We start from the raw sequence: 12,911 nt of genomic DNA on the forward strand, positions 1-12,911 counted from the left end.
ACACGTAGCTGTTGACTTTCTTTTCAGGGCACCTTACGGCGACGGCAGCACATCAAACTGAGCAAGTTCTTCGACTGTTGCTGCAAGCGGTGTTCAGACCCTACGGAACTGGGAACCTACGCCAGTGCCTTCTGTTGTCCTAAGTGTGGTGGCAGGGTGTTACCAGCAGCGCCCCTAGACCAAAACGCGTCTTGGAACTGCATCGATAATGGATGTGGTTATACCATGCCACCTGTGGCCGTACAAATGTTGCTGAAGAGGTACGTGATAGATTGCTTAGTGATAAGTTTGAACCTAATGGGGCGCTTTTAATCATCATCCTCCTGCTCTTATCCCACTCTAGGTGTGGCTGGCACAACATGTATTTCTCTTCCATTCATTTCTGTCAGTCGCCATCTACTCACAACTTTCACACACATATCCTTCTTTGCACAATCCAACCGCACTTTATTGGGTCGTCCTTTACCTCTGTATTCATCCACATTCATATATATATTTTTGACTTGACTTATTGTAGATTTTAATCATACATTCATAATCATAACTTTACTCGGTATATGCCTTTCATTCCTGCTCATTACAAGCCCATACCATGCTCACCTGTTGCTCAATTTCAAAAGTAGGACGGTTTTTATGCTAAAGAGATTTTGAACAATGCTAGTCACTTAATTAGACGAATACCATAACAGCATCACTTATCCCCAAAGGGGATATAGCAGCAGTAAGAGGTAAACTACTCGTCTTCTGAAAGGACGATTAGACATAAATGAATTGATTACAAGACCCTTTAACAAAAAAAAAGCTTGCATGCTTTTGAAAAGTTATAGGTACTACAACAGATTAATACAATGAAAGTGAATTAGTCATTTACACTTATTGGAGGACTTCATCCTGTAGCAATCTGATAAGCGTAGAGCCATCTGACAATTTTATCACATTTGACATGATTTTTTCATACGTAGGCAACATTTTAAAATGAATTTCTCATTGTCGCAGACTAACAGATGAATTCGACGCAGTGGATGCCAGTGATGTCGAAGGTTTCGAAAACTTTCTCCATAAATATCGGAACGTCCTCCACTCCAGCCACTACCTCTGTCTGTCTGCCAAGCACTCGCTCAGTCAACTCTACGGCAAGGTACACACACATTTATTATACTTACATTATTGATGATGGTGGAGTAGACTAGCTTCCTCCAGGAATCCTAGTTTAGACTCCAGTCCCTACAAATCTATATTTATATTATAGTTGGCAATGTCCTGTTACCCAAAAGTTTGGAGATTTTGAAGGTTGGAGGGATGAATGGTTAACTCTAACATCAGGTTTTGAAGTTGGTAATCCTCACAACCCACGCGATGGAAGAAGCAGACCTAAAGTGGTGTGAAACCGCTTTCTCTACTATCAAATTTGTTGAATTTTGTGTTACTTGTATAATGGTTTTGTTTAATAAAATATTGTGTATTTTATTGTATAGATTATATCATCATTATCATCATCATCAATTTAATCGGCCATGCTCTTGTCGGTGTAGCGTTCTCCATTCTTTTCTATGAAAGGCCAATTCTTTCACTTCCTTATAAGACACGACGTTCACCTTCCCTTTAATCTGTTCCATATAAGCTCTTCTTGGTGTTTTCTTGTATCTCTCTTTTAGCTCCCTTCTATGATAGATGATATATAAAGATTTAATTTACTTACCCCAGGTGGAGAACTACATGATACATGAGATGCCCGAGTCGGAGCTGCACAGGAAGATAGACATCTGCAGAGACCTGATGAAGGTGTTCGATGTCATCGAGCCCGGGTACTCCAGGCTACGAGGTAAGAAAACGGAAAGGTCATAGAAAGAAATACACACACATACATAATACTTATACCACCACATTTGTAATCAAAGACAATTTGAAACCACTGTTGATACGAAGTCCTACGATGGATATGATGAACCTTAAGATGGCAAAGGGTCAGCATATCGCCCATAACAATTGTCCATCATGTTAGAAAGGACACAATCCTTCTGTCGGATTTACAACACGGAAAACAACTAGCGGAACGTATTTTTTTTAAAAAAGAAATAGGTTATATGATATTAAATAAGCAAAATCTGATTGAAAGCCATATAGTGATGAGTAGATTAGAGGTCTTAGAGAAAATAGAGATACTTGAGTTGAATATTTCTGGTAAATACGAGTAGAATCATATTGCTGATAATTTTGTGGTTGAAAATAATAGGGGACATTTTTGTCCAGCAAAACAAAAGATGATTGAAAGAAAAAGGAAATTATTTACCGTGAGACGATACTAGTGGTAAATTACATAACATAAACTGCCTATATACGTCCCACTGCTGGGCACAGGCCTCCCCTCAATCAACCGGAGGGGGTATGGAGCATACTCCACCACGCTGCTCCACTGCGGGTTGGTGAAGGTGTTTTTACGGCTAATAGCCGGGACCGACGGCTTAACGTGCCCTCCGAAGCACGGAATCATCTTACTTTTTCGGACAATCAGGTGATTCAAGCCTGAAAAGTCCTTACCAAACAAAGGACAGTCTCACAAAGTGATTTCGACAATGTACCCATCGGGAATCGAACCCGGACCTCCAGATCGTGAGCCTAACGCTCTAACCACTAGACCATGGAGGCTGTTCTAACTAGTGGTAAATTAATGATCCCTTATTATCATTATTATAGAAAATGATGATGATAATAATAATATTTAAATTGTCAACAGGAGTGACTCTGTACGAATTGCACGCTCCACTGATGATACTCACCACCAGAGACTTTGAGAAGAAAGCCATCTCCAAGGAGAACTTGAGAAGTCGGCTCAAAGAGGTAGGTCATTTTATGGTAATAAAATCTTAATCAAACCCTCAAATAAGTTAAAAGTAGCGGAGTAAAGCCGTAAATATCATAAGAAAACTTGAAACCATAAGTAGGATACCCGTGACAAATGCTATTTTAGTAAAATTTACAATATAATGTAAAAAAGAACGTCTTACTGCATGAAACATTAAAATAAATACTTTTCACGTCTGCACTATTCATGTACTTAATCAAAATAAGGAATAATAAATGGACCTTTCAACCCACACGAAAGGATGAATTTAGATAAGCAATACTTGTTCCAGATTGTGAGTTATCTGTCGCAGTCGGCGTTAATCCTGGGTTTCGAGCCGGTAAATTCTTCCGAAGGTCTAATGGCAACAGCTGCCAAAGATGCTCTCAAGAAAATCAAGACTTGGGAACAAATTATTGGCAAGATCTCATGAAGCCTATCAACAGTAGTCGAATTTATGTCATACAAGTGCTTTCAACTGTTAGGTACTTTTGTTTGATGATCAGAGAAGCTAGATTTTTGAAGGTGATAATAATTTAGATGTTTCGGTAGAGGTTCAACGTGATTCTAGTCCTAACGAAAGTAGTATTTGCGCTAATAGAGTAATATTTTTATATAAAATTGACATTGTTATTTGTGATTGTAATTGTTACGTCTATTTATATTGTTGAACCAAAAATTGGTTACGTGTACCTTTCAAACTTAATGTGATGTTTAAACTTAACTAATAAGCATTATCTCTTACTATTTATATTTAATTAAGTACTTTGTAATTTCCTTTCTGACTGTTGTACACCTTTCTGACTGAAGTACCTAATCGCGAAATATTTATAATCTATTTTTGTTAAGTGTTTTAAATCTTTATGAATCTATTTATTCATTCCTTCTACTAAAAGACATTTAACTATTTGTGTGTTCTATTTATTCTCTCTCAAATCATGTAGATACTAATTCTGGCATTTTAAATAAAGATATATTTTGTTACCTGTGTTGTTTTAATTAAAAGAAAAAGAAAATAGAGGTAAATCAAGAAATAAGAAGTTTTAAGAAAGAAAGGGGAAGATCAAGAACAGCTTACATGGAACAAATTAAAGAGAAAATTAAAGAGGGGTGGCTTATTTTTAAGGAAGTGAAAGAATGTGCCTTTTACAAGAGCGTGGCTCTTAAATTAACGATGATGATGATTACTTTTTGGTTTTAAAGACATTGGCGCTAACGCAGTGTCGTAAAAAAATGTAAGTACCTACTTATTGATTTAAAATTCAGCTAAAGAATACTTTGACTAAATGAACCACAGAGAGTTTGGTTGGGAGCATAGAATTATGACTCTCTATATATCTCAAGACTTTCGCGTCACTTACCTCCTCACACACACGATAGAAGAACAAAACCTTAGCGATCGAAAACTGTGGACTATTCTCTAAATTAGAAATTGCGAAATATGACAAATTCGTATAATACCGACGTGTGATTATGTTTATACTTTCGATCCTAGACATTGTACCTACCTTACCTACTACTGTCATGATTTTGAAGTCGACAAGAGGCGCCAATTTTAAAACTCATTACTCTCCTAACTTTTCGTCTCTTTCTTATTTTCTTTCTCGCTCGCACTGTTCCAAACTTTTCTCCTGACATCTAGTACATTGTAGAAGTACAAATCGTCTCTCTGCCAGTAGAAACTCTTGGCTTCTATTGGCGGTTTATTTTTACCGTGCCCATGCGCACACGCCGGCAGTCGACCCGGTTTCGCTTTACAATATCTAAATTCGACTTAAAAATAAAACAAAATTCGAAGTGATATTCGAGCAAAAAGCTTTAATTTCAGTAACGCGGTGATGGTGCATTGAATATTTTGTTGAGATTTGGTTGTGAGGTAAGGTTTTACTTTAATTTTGGTTGTTCTAATACTCGACGTATCATTATCCGATTGGACTATGCAGTTCCTATTAGTACTTAATTAACAAAAAGTTTTAGGTATTTATTATACTAATTCCATCCTTAATTCCTTACTCTTCTGAATCTTAATAAAATTCTTGGGTGGTTAGGTATTTATGAATTCCTTACCCGGCTTAAGAGTTTCTAGATATTTATTTAGTGGAATCGTCATTATCCATTAAAATTTCAAACTAGAAAATGCTATAACTCTTTATATTGTCGACATCTACAAAAATAACCATTCGCTCCTTCAAAAACTTCCAGAACGATGACTAAGAAATCAATCTGCGCGATTTGTCTCGCCGAAGCGGAGCAGAAATGCTCCGGGTGCCAAGCCGTCCATTACTGCTCCAAAGAGCATCAAAAGCAGCACTGGAAGGATCATAAGCTTCAATGTACTCCAGCCAGGGTGAAGGAAGATGACAAGTTCGGGAGGTATCTTGAAGCTACTAGAGATATCAAGGCTGGTGATATTGTGATTAAGGAGAAACCGCTTATTACCGGACCTTCGCAAGTAAGTGATTTGAATTTACTTTCCTATTTTCTCCTACTAATCATTACTAACATTTCCAGCTTCTGCCTTATGTGTGTAGGTCCACCTATTGTACTTCTTTTGTTCTATTTGTGATTGTTTTTTGCGTTTTTGTGCAATAAAGAGTTATTGTGCTGGGTTCGTTTTTCGTTTACTACCAAGATAATAAAAAAAAATGTTTGTTCAACATGCACACTGCTTGTGTTCTACGTCATGGCTCTCTAAAGCACATACAATTCAGAAATATAATCTTCTATCCTCGTAAAGTCGCCCATCTGATTACTGGCGTAAACGACTTTGTTGATCACTTGTTCGGTATCACTCAACAGGCTACGGGCTCTTCTCATAGATTTTCTTTCAACCAACATTAAAATATAAACGTTTCAGATTACCCCGCCGGTATGTCTCGGGTGCTACAAGCTCCTTGAAGAAGGCAAGGTGGTGCAATGTGACAAGTGTGGCTGGCCATTCTGCTCTGAGGAGTGCACACACAAGGAAGAACACAAACCAGAGTGCCACTACACTGAGAATAGAGGCGAGAAGGTAACGAATGGCATTGAGCAAAGCTACGAAATTGCTGAAGTTAAACTTAGCTTGATCAGGGACATAGAATAAGGAATAATACTACGTATAGAAGCGGCTGACTTAAGTTTACCACCAATGCAACAAATCTAGAATAAATCGCGTCAGAAAAATAATGACAAAGATTTTTTTATTTCAGGTGTCTATATCAACATTCGGCATGCCACACCCGAACTACCAGTGCATCACAGTCCTCCGCTGCCTGTACCAACGAGACCATGACCCGAAGATGTGGTCAAAGATTCAATCATTGCAGTCTCACTGCGAAGACCGCAAGGGCACGGAGAAGTGGAACCATGATAGGAAGATGATCGTTGAATTCATTTGGAACTTCTTCAAGCTCAAAGAAACCTTCAATGAGGAGGAGATTATGAGATGCTGCGGGATTGTACAGGTATTGTTAAGCTTCTATTTCTAGATGATTTCTAATGTGTAGAGTGAGAAGTAGAGATATGTAGGATACAAAGGTAGGTGCAGCCGACTATGATATGAGCTAAGATTGTGCTTGTGCTTACTTTAGTAGAGATACTTAGAGGCGCGGTAAAATGTGACGCATTACAAATTAAAGCACAGGAAGAGTCTAGAAGAATGAAAGTAAATGATAACAACCTTTGAATAGATAGAGTGAACGAAACTGGGTTACTTAATAATAATACATCTTACGATGTTGATTTTTATTATCACTTTTTATTTGTTTATTTAAATAATGCCTTTGTCATCTGTGAACAGCAAAGTATACACAGAATGCGATAGAGAAATACCTAATTAAGAAAAGCACGTGAAACAACACGATTATGGAAAATTAATGTCTGGCACACACAGACAGTAGTGATAGATAAAATTAACAACAATACGCCCAATGAACTCAGTAGTAATGGAATTATCTTCGCTTTGCATTCTGAAAATATGATTAAGATTGTTCTGAACTAAACCGAGGGATGACGCATGTCTAACCTAGTAAACTAATGGATACCAGACCTACCATCATCATAGTCGATTTAAGGCCAATATCAAGAGTAGAAATTATGAATTAAAAAATCTCATTTACCGCTAATCGCTATCGACCCGAATCGAATTAATTCTTCCAAATATAATCGTCTCATACGACCCCCTGAGCCGAGGCTCGCGCCCAACTGGGTACCCTCAGTAATGCCATCTGCAACAAATCTACAATAAGTCACGCCAAAAAACCATCAAATTGAACTATGCTCACCTATAGTTTTTGTCTGTTTGCGCGATGTTTATCGTTTGATCGTTATTATTCAGATCAACGGCCACGAGATTCCCCTTCTAGAACCCGAGTACGTGGGCGTGTTCGACCGCATCTCCATGGTGGAGCACAGCTGCCGAGCCAACTGCAACAAGAGCTTTACTTCACAGGGGGAAATCGTAAGTACATACGAAGCTTGAGTCATTCACTGCCGGGTGCCAAGATTGTCAGACTTCTAGGATTCCAAGGTTTTTGGATATCCAAAGTTGTCAGTGTATATGATTACAATCATCATCAGCCCATTAACGTCCCCACTGCAGGGGCACGGGCCTTCCCTATGGATGGATAGGGAGATCGGGCCTTAAACCATCACGCGGGCACAGTGCGGGTTGATGGTTATTAACGACTGCTAATGCAGCCGGGATCAACGGCTTACTTAACGTGCCTTCCGAAGCACGGAGGAGCTCGAGATGATTTTTTTTGTGGTCACCCATCCTATGACCGGCCTTTGCGAAAGTTGCTTAACTTCAACAATCGCCGCTCGAGCGCGTTTACCGCTGCGCCACCGAGCTCCTCCCTTGTTATGTTATAAACATAACAAGGAGTAGGCAGAGCAATATAGAACTCGCCAGCTATAATTAAGTCGCAAGTAAAGGGGGCAAGCCTATTTGCCTTTTTAACCGGGCACAAATCCTGCAAGCCACGTGAAATCAATTACCTATGATCTAAAAATAAATTCAATGAATTCAGTGGTTTATAATACTAAATTTAAAAGGTCCACGTCTTAAGCGATTGCATGATCTAACCGCATCGTCAACTTCGAAAGATCTGTTGCATATTTTATGGACGGTTAAAGGTACAAGACTATTTTATTGCTATGCAAAGTAGCTACCTGTCAATGCCATCCGACCGTCTCGGGCTTGTCTTCTGTCCCATCTATTCTGTTCAAATTAATTATGAATTCATGATCCAAGACTTTCCGAGCAAACATGAAAGTGATGTTATCAAACATTATTAAAATTATTCAGATCCTCAGTGCGGGCCTAAACATTAGCACCGGGACCCACATCAAGGTGTGCTACACGGACCCCATGTGGGGCACGGAGGCTCGTCGTCACCACTTGGCCGACACCTGGTTCTTCGAGTGCGTCTGCGAGCGGTGCTCTGACGTCACCGAGTTCGGCACCATGTATAGTGCTGTCAAGTGTAAGAAGAAGTAAGTTTTCCCGCATAACATTTTGTTTAACTTACTCATAACAACATAACCTCACGACTATTTCCCAATTAGGGTAGTCAGAGGTACATCCTTATGACTTAATGTAATTCGGCATTAACTACTTGGTCGGACCCACACCTCAGCGAGCTTTGTGTTAGACCAACGTGATAGGTGGTGAGTCGTATCGCCGTCTATAACGATGGAGCCAAAAGAGTTAGTGAAAACTGAATTTAGGTAAATAAATTCATAACTTATTTGTGTAAGTCCGGTGCCGGGGTTCAAACCGGCGCGGGCGCTCCCTGTTTGAGAAGCAAGTCGGTGTACCTACCACAAGACTACAGTGACTTTTTAAGTTTCTGGAATCGGTAACCTCGAAATTTAAAATCGCGGATGTCCCGAATATGCTGGAAGGACGGTGTACCTATAGGAAACTGCAGGAAAAAACTAAAAAAAAAAACAAAAGATTTAATGATTTGACTTTAGCGACTTGATATCAAAACGGGTCACGTTTCCCGGTATTTGCCAAACTGTTCACAATGCAAACATCATGTTTATGTAGATAAAATTTGTATTATTATTGCTGAAGTTTTCTTATTTTTTTAGATAACTAATTAAAATGAGATTATATTATACTGTTTTAAAATTTATTTTATTAATTCAACACACATTGTTCACGATAAATATACCGCGTGATTTTTTTTTTAAATAACCATAGATTACTAATTATACACAGATAGAATGCTGAAACATCACTCACCGCGTCATTATTTTACTCCTGACGTCATATATGTACTTATAAGTAAGAGCTAGCTTCTTCTCTCTTCTAATCTTTTTATCATCTTTTGGGATGTAGGGCTCCAATAAAGATTTCCACTCCTCACGATCTTCTGCAGCCTCTGTGGCATGCTCCCATGACATGCCGAGAATTTTAATTCTCGGTAGTAGCTGCCAGGTCTCTTTGGGCTTTTCTTTCCCAAATTGTTATTTTTAAATTTCGTTTGAATATTTTTTCCGTACATTTTAAGAAAGAAACCTGAATGCCACTTAGTGGTGACCCGTACATAGATTGTCATATAACGTTTGTCGTTATCTCTGGAAATATTTGCATTGTACCATAAACAATTTACTTCTTCTTCAGAGACTGCAAAGGCTACCTTCTCCCAGAAACTTTCATACTCCCAATTCTCCATAAGACGACGAATCCGGACCCGAAGACAAGGAACTTGGACAACAAGACGTGGAACTGCAACGTGTGCAAGGACGCCGTGTCTGACGCGATAATACAGCAACTGCTGGCGGATATTGGGAGGGAGTTGAGTGTTATGCCGAAGGGGGATCCTGATGCTTGCGAGAGGTGGGTTACACAAGAGAAATAGATAGCAGCAGTTAGTAAAGTAGGAGGTTAAACTCTTTTGTTGATGATCAGCTTCATGACCTCTCTGGCCCAATGGGTGAAATTCGGTTCTCAGGTTTTCTCTACTAAGTCGCAGTGGAGCGACGTCTTAGGTTCTTACGCTGTCTCAAAGCCTATGCTTGTTAATGGTGAATTATCTTTTGAAATCCAGATAAGTAAGAAAAATACACGTCTTAAAATACACTCGGCACTTCTGGTTTGTTGCTCAAAATTTCTAGCCATTACGTCGTAGAGCTCACTAGTATAATAATAAGCTCACGACTATATCTCAATTGTGGTAGTCAGAGGTACATCCATCGCAAGATGAACTAAGTATCCACACCTCACCGAGCTTACTGTTAGTTTAACGGGATAGGTGTAGAGCCGTATCATCGTCTACAACGGTATTGTTAAATTAACAAATTCTACTTCCAGATTCATAAATCACTGCAGCAACTACCTACACCCGCTACACTACTACATGACGGACGTGAGTCTTGCGCTGGCGCAAATGATCGGGCAGGAGCACGAGCACGGCCTCGCCGGCGTGGTGGACGACCGGCTGATACTCAAGACACAGTTGTGCAAGAAGATTGCTGATCTTCTGGAGACTTTGGCTCCTGGTGAGTGGAAGTTTAAATTAGTGCGTGATAGAGATTTGAAGAAAGAGAACGATCACGACAATATTATGAAAGAACAGGAAATGCAGATACGCAAACAGATATCTGCAAAGATTATACGATAATAGTAGACTGGTCACATTTTGCGGTAAGACCGTACATTTTACAGCAAAAGTAAAGTTTTTGTCAGTTCTAAACACAACACATACGTAGATAGATCGGCCTCTCTTTTGACTAAATGTAGCGGCCTAGCTTAAAAATATAATTTGTGGTAAGTATTTTTGTCAGGTAGAGTGAGCATCTACAGTCCAATGACTAGAAGTACTCACTGAGCTTTTATCGAATACAACATCAAAATCGGCTTTGTTACTTTATGTAAAAAAGCGTATTATAAGATTAATGACTACTTAAAACTTGTAATGTATCATTGGTTTTTAAAAGATGTGTTCCTGTTGCAGTTTTTTGTCATTTCTTCTCCTCAGCCATAACACCTTGCGAAATGACGTAAATTCTATAATGTTACATTGACCTTCAACAAGTTTATCCATGATAATTACGTTGAATAAATGATTCTGATTTCTGAAAAGATTTTATTAAAACATGAACAAATTCGTTATATGATGTTAATATACAACTGTTCCCAATTTCTTCACAGCGGAAACAAGACTGCGAGGCTCTCTGCTATTCGAATTGCACGCAGCGGTGGCGGAAACTGGACGAAGGCAGTCCTTGACTGAAGGTCCCATGACTCTACTCGGATATGTTACCGTAAGTTGCAAAAGTTTTCATTATTTGTACTTACATTCTTTGACATATATTATTATTCTTCTCTAGTCTTTGTTAAGGTTTGCACGTGCTTCAAGTAGTCACAGAACAATGGGGAATTTGAAAGAAGGACTCTTCGTAACACAATTGATAATCTCGTTGTTATTGTGATGAAAAGTTATAAAGGATGTCAGAGCACAAAATACAGTGATCAATCCTTGACTTAAATAAATGTAAAACGACAAATGAATAATCCGTAAGCACAAGCACCTTTGCCAAAAAAAAAATCCATAGTCTGCTTACCCCCGGTGGGAAATATGAGTAAGTTTACATATGTATGTGTATGTAAGCAGCTCTCAAACGACGAAAACTTTACAGAAAAGTGAAAAAATAACCCACATAGTTGAAATCCGAACATTCCGACATCAAATGTAGAATCAAGTGGCAAAGAAAGAGGGTAGACAGATATATTTGCCCTTGGAAAATTATGGATCTACTTACTCCACTTCAATTTCATCAGTCATCCCGTGACCATGGCACTTGCAACAGTGTTGAACTATCGGGAGTCTCATATCCCTGATTTATCCCGGTGAGAACAAGATGGTATTTAGTTTCCAACGTTCTCTCCGTTTTCCAGGAATCCCGCAAGATCCTAACAGAATCAGCAGGGCTACTCCGTCACGAGCCGCCGGAGTTACCTGAAGGCAGGTTGTACAAGCAAGCTAAGATCAACCTAGTGCAGATGGATGAACTGATCAGAAACCTCTCTGCCAGCCTGCCAGCACCAATGTGAAAAAATATCACTGAAGACATTTCACCAGCGTAATGAAACGTTAACATTTAGGATCTGATAGAGCCCAAAAAAAAATTGAACAGCCGAATGTCTGAATCACAAATGCAAAGGAATCACCTTCGTGGATCACTCTTAGCTACTTCTGGGGGTTAAAACGCCACATCAAAACAATTCATCTAAAATTGATTATTTTTATTTTAATTTTAATGTGAAATTGCAATACTTATTATTTTTTATAATTACCTTTTTAGACGAATTGCTTCGAAGGCCCTCTGGTCCTGATATCAACGAAAAAACATCCCTAAAAATGATTATCCTTCCTTAAAATTAAGTTTTATTTTGTGAGACTATAGATTGAGTATATTAAATTAATGGTTATTGTCCTTATTAAAAATGTATAAAGATGTTAAATTTTTCAGTTGTATTAAACAAGTTTATTATTGAAAGAATTTTATTTTTACAGCTATCACCTGTAAGTGGGCAGTGTTTTTGTCCCCGACACAAAACAAACACCTGTCGAGAATTAATCGAGATGTACTCTAAAAGGTGTTGTAAGTAGGCTACAACCGTAACAGTCTCAGTGAATGGCCAGCCAGTACGATTCCGAGAATCATCGATATCGCCCCAATTAGTGACATGTGCGCAAGCGCCCCTTTCTGTCAGCTGACGCGTGCGCCGGCGCACTGCAACTTTTTTATTATTTTCTTAATATAAATATTGCTTTCTACGGTTGTTCTCTTTAGAGTTTATAAGCTGGAATAAAAAACGAATCTTATAAACCCGAATGCAATTTTACCTTAGTATCTATTATTATTTAAATTGGTTTAATCTTAAATTAAAAAATAACATCAAAATCATTTATTTACTTAAATAAACTTAAGTTCCGAGTTCTGACGTCACGTTCTGTTGGCCCCGGTTACTACTTACTGATGTAAGTTAGCCATGTTACATGAGCCATGTCAGGGGCCTTTGGCGGCTCAATAGTAACCCTGACACCAGGGTTGATGGGTTGGTATTCCA

The 12,911-nt window shown here is 38.7% G+C and overlaps 2 protein-coding genes across 7 annotated transcripts in view; both read left to right on the forward strand.

Annotated features, from left to right (window-relative positions):
• Window positions 1–3,826, forward strand: part of LOC126373977 (SET domain-containing protein SmydA-8-like) — an 81,365-nt gene extending 77,539 nt beyond the window's left edge. For all 6 annotated transcript variants that reach the window (XM_050020398.1, XM_050020395.1, XM_050020397.1 and 3 more), the window contains 5 exons: window positions 28–260; window positions 997–1,138; window positions 1,705–1,822; window positions 2,735–2,838; window positions 3,135–3,826. In XM_050020398.1, the coding sequence (XP_049876355.1) occupies window positions 28–260; window positions 997–1,138; window positions 1,705–1,822; window positions 2,735–2,838; window positions 3,135–3,275 (738 nt within the window). In that variant the 3' untranslated portion in view covers window positions 3,276–3,826. The remainder of the gene's footprint in view (window positions 1–27; window positions 261–996; window positions 1,139–1,704; window positions 1,823–2,734; window positions 2,839–3,134) is intronic.
• Window positions 3,827–4,540: 714 nt separating this feature from the next.
• On the forward strand, window positions 4,541–12,297 carry LOC126373974 (SET domain-containing protein SmydA-8). The gene is made up of 10 exons (XM_050020388.1): window positions 4,541–4,718; window positions 5,045–5,294; window positions 5,700–5,855; window positions 6,034–6,288; window positions 7,161–7,283; window positions 8,133–8,320; window positions 9,459–9,674; window positions 10,149–10,336; window positions 10,989–11,101; window positions 11,736–12,297. The coding sequence occupies exons 2-10, from the start codon at window positions 5,049–5,051 to the stop codon at window positions 11,889–11,891; spliced, it is 1,641 nt and encodes a 546-aa protein (XP_049876345.1). The 5' UTR covers window positions 4,541–4,718; window positions 5,045–5,048; the 3' UTR covers window positions 11,892–12,297.
• The last annotated feature ends 614 nt before the right edge of the window (window positions 12,298–12,911 follow it).

This window comes from Pectinophora gossypiella, chromosome 16 (assembly GCF_024362695.1).
Source record: "Pectinophora gossypiella chromosome 16, ilPecGoss1.1, whole genome shotgun sequence".
Classification (NCBI taxonomy): Eukaryota; Metazoa; Arthropoda; class Insecta; order Lepidoptera; family Gelechiidae; genus Pectinophora; species Pectinophora gossypiella.

Coding starts and splice junctions, on each gene's coding strand:
- LOC126373974 (XM_050020388.1), top strand. CDS start 5,049: ATGACTAAGAAATCAATCTGCGCGATTTGTCTCGCCGAAGCGGAGCAG. Junction 9,675..10,148: donor GATCCTGATGCTTGCGAGAG/GTGGGTTACACA, acceptor TTCTACTTCCAG/ATTCATAAATCACTGCAGCA. Junction 11,102..11,735: donor CTCTACTCGGATATGTTACC/GTAAGTTGCAAA, acceptor TCCGTTTTCCAG/GAATCCCGCAAGATCCTAAC.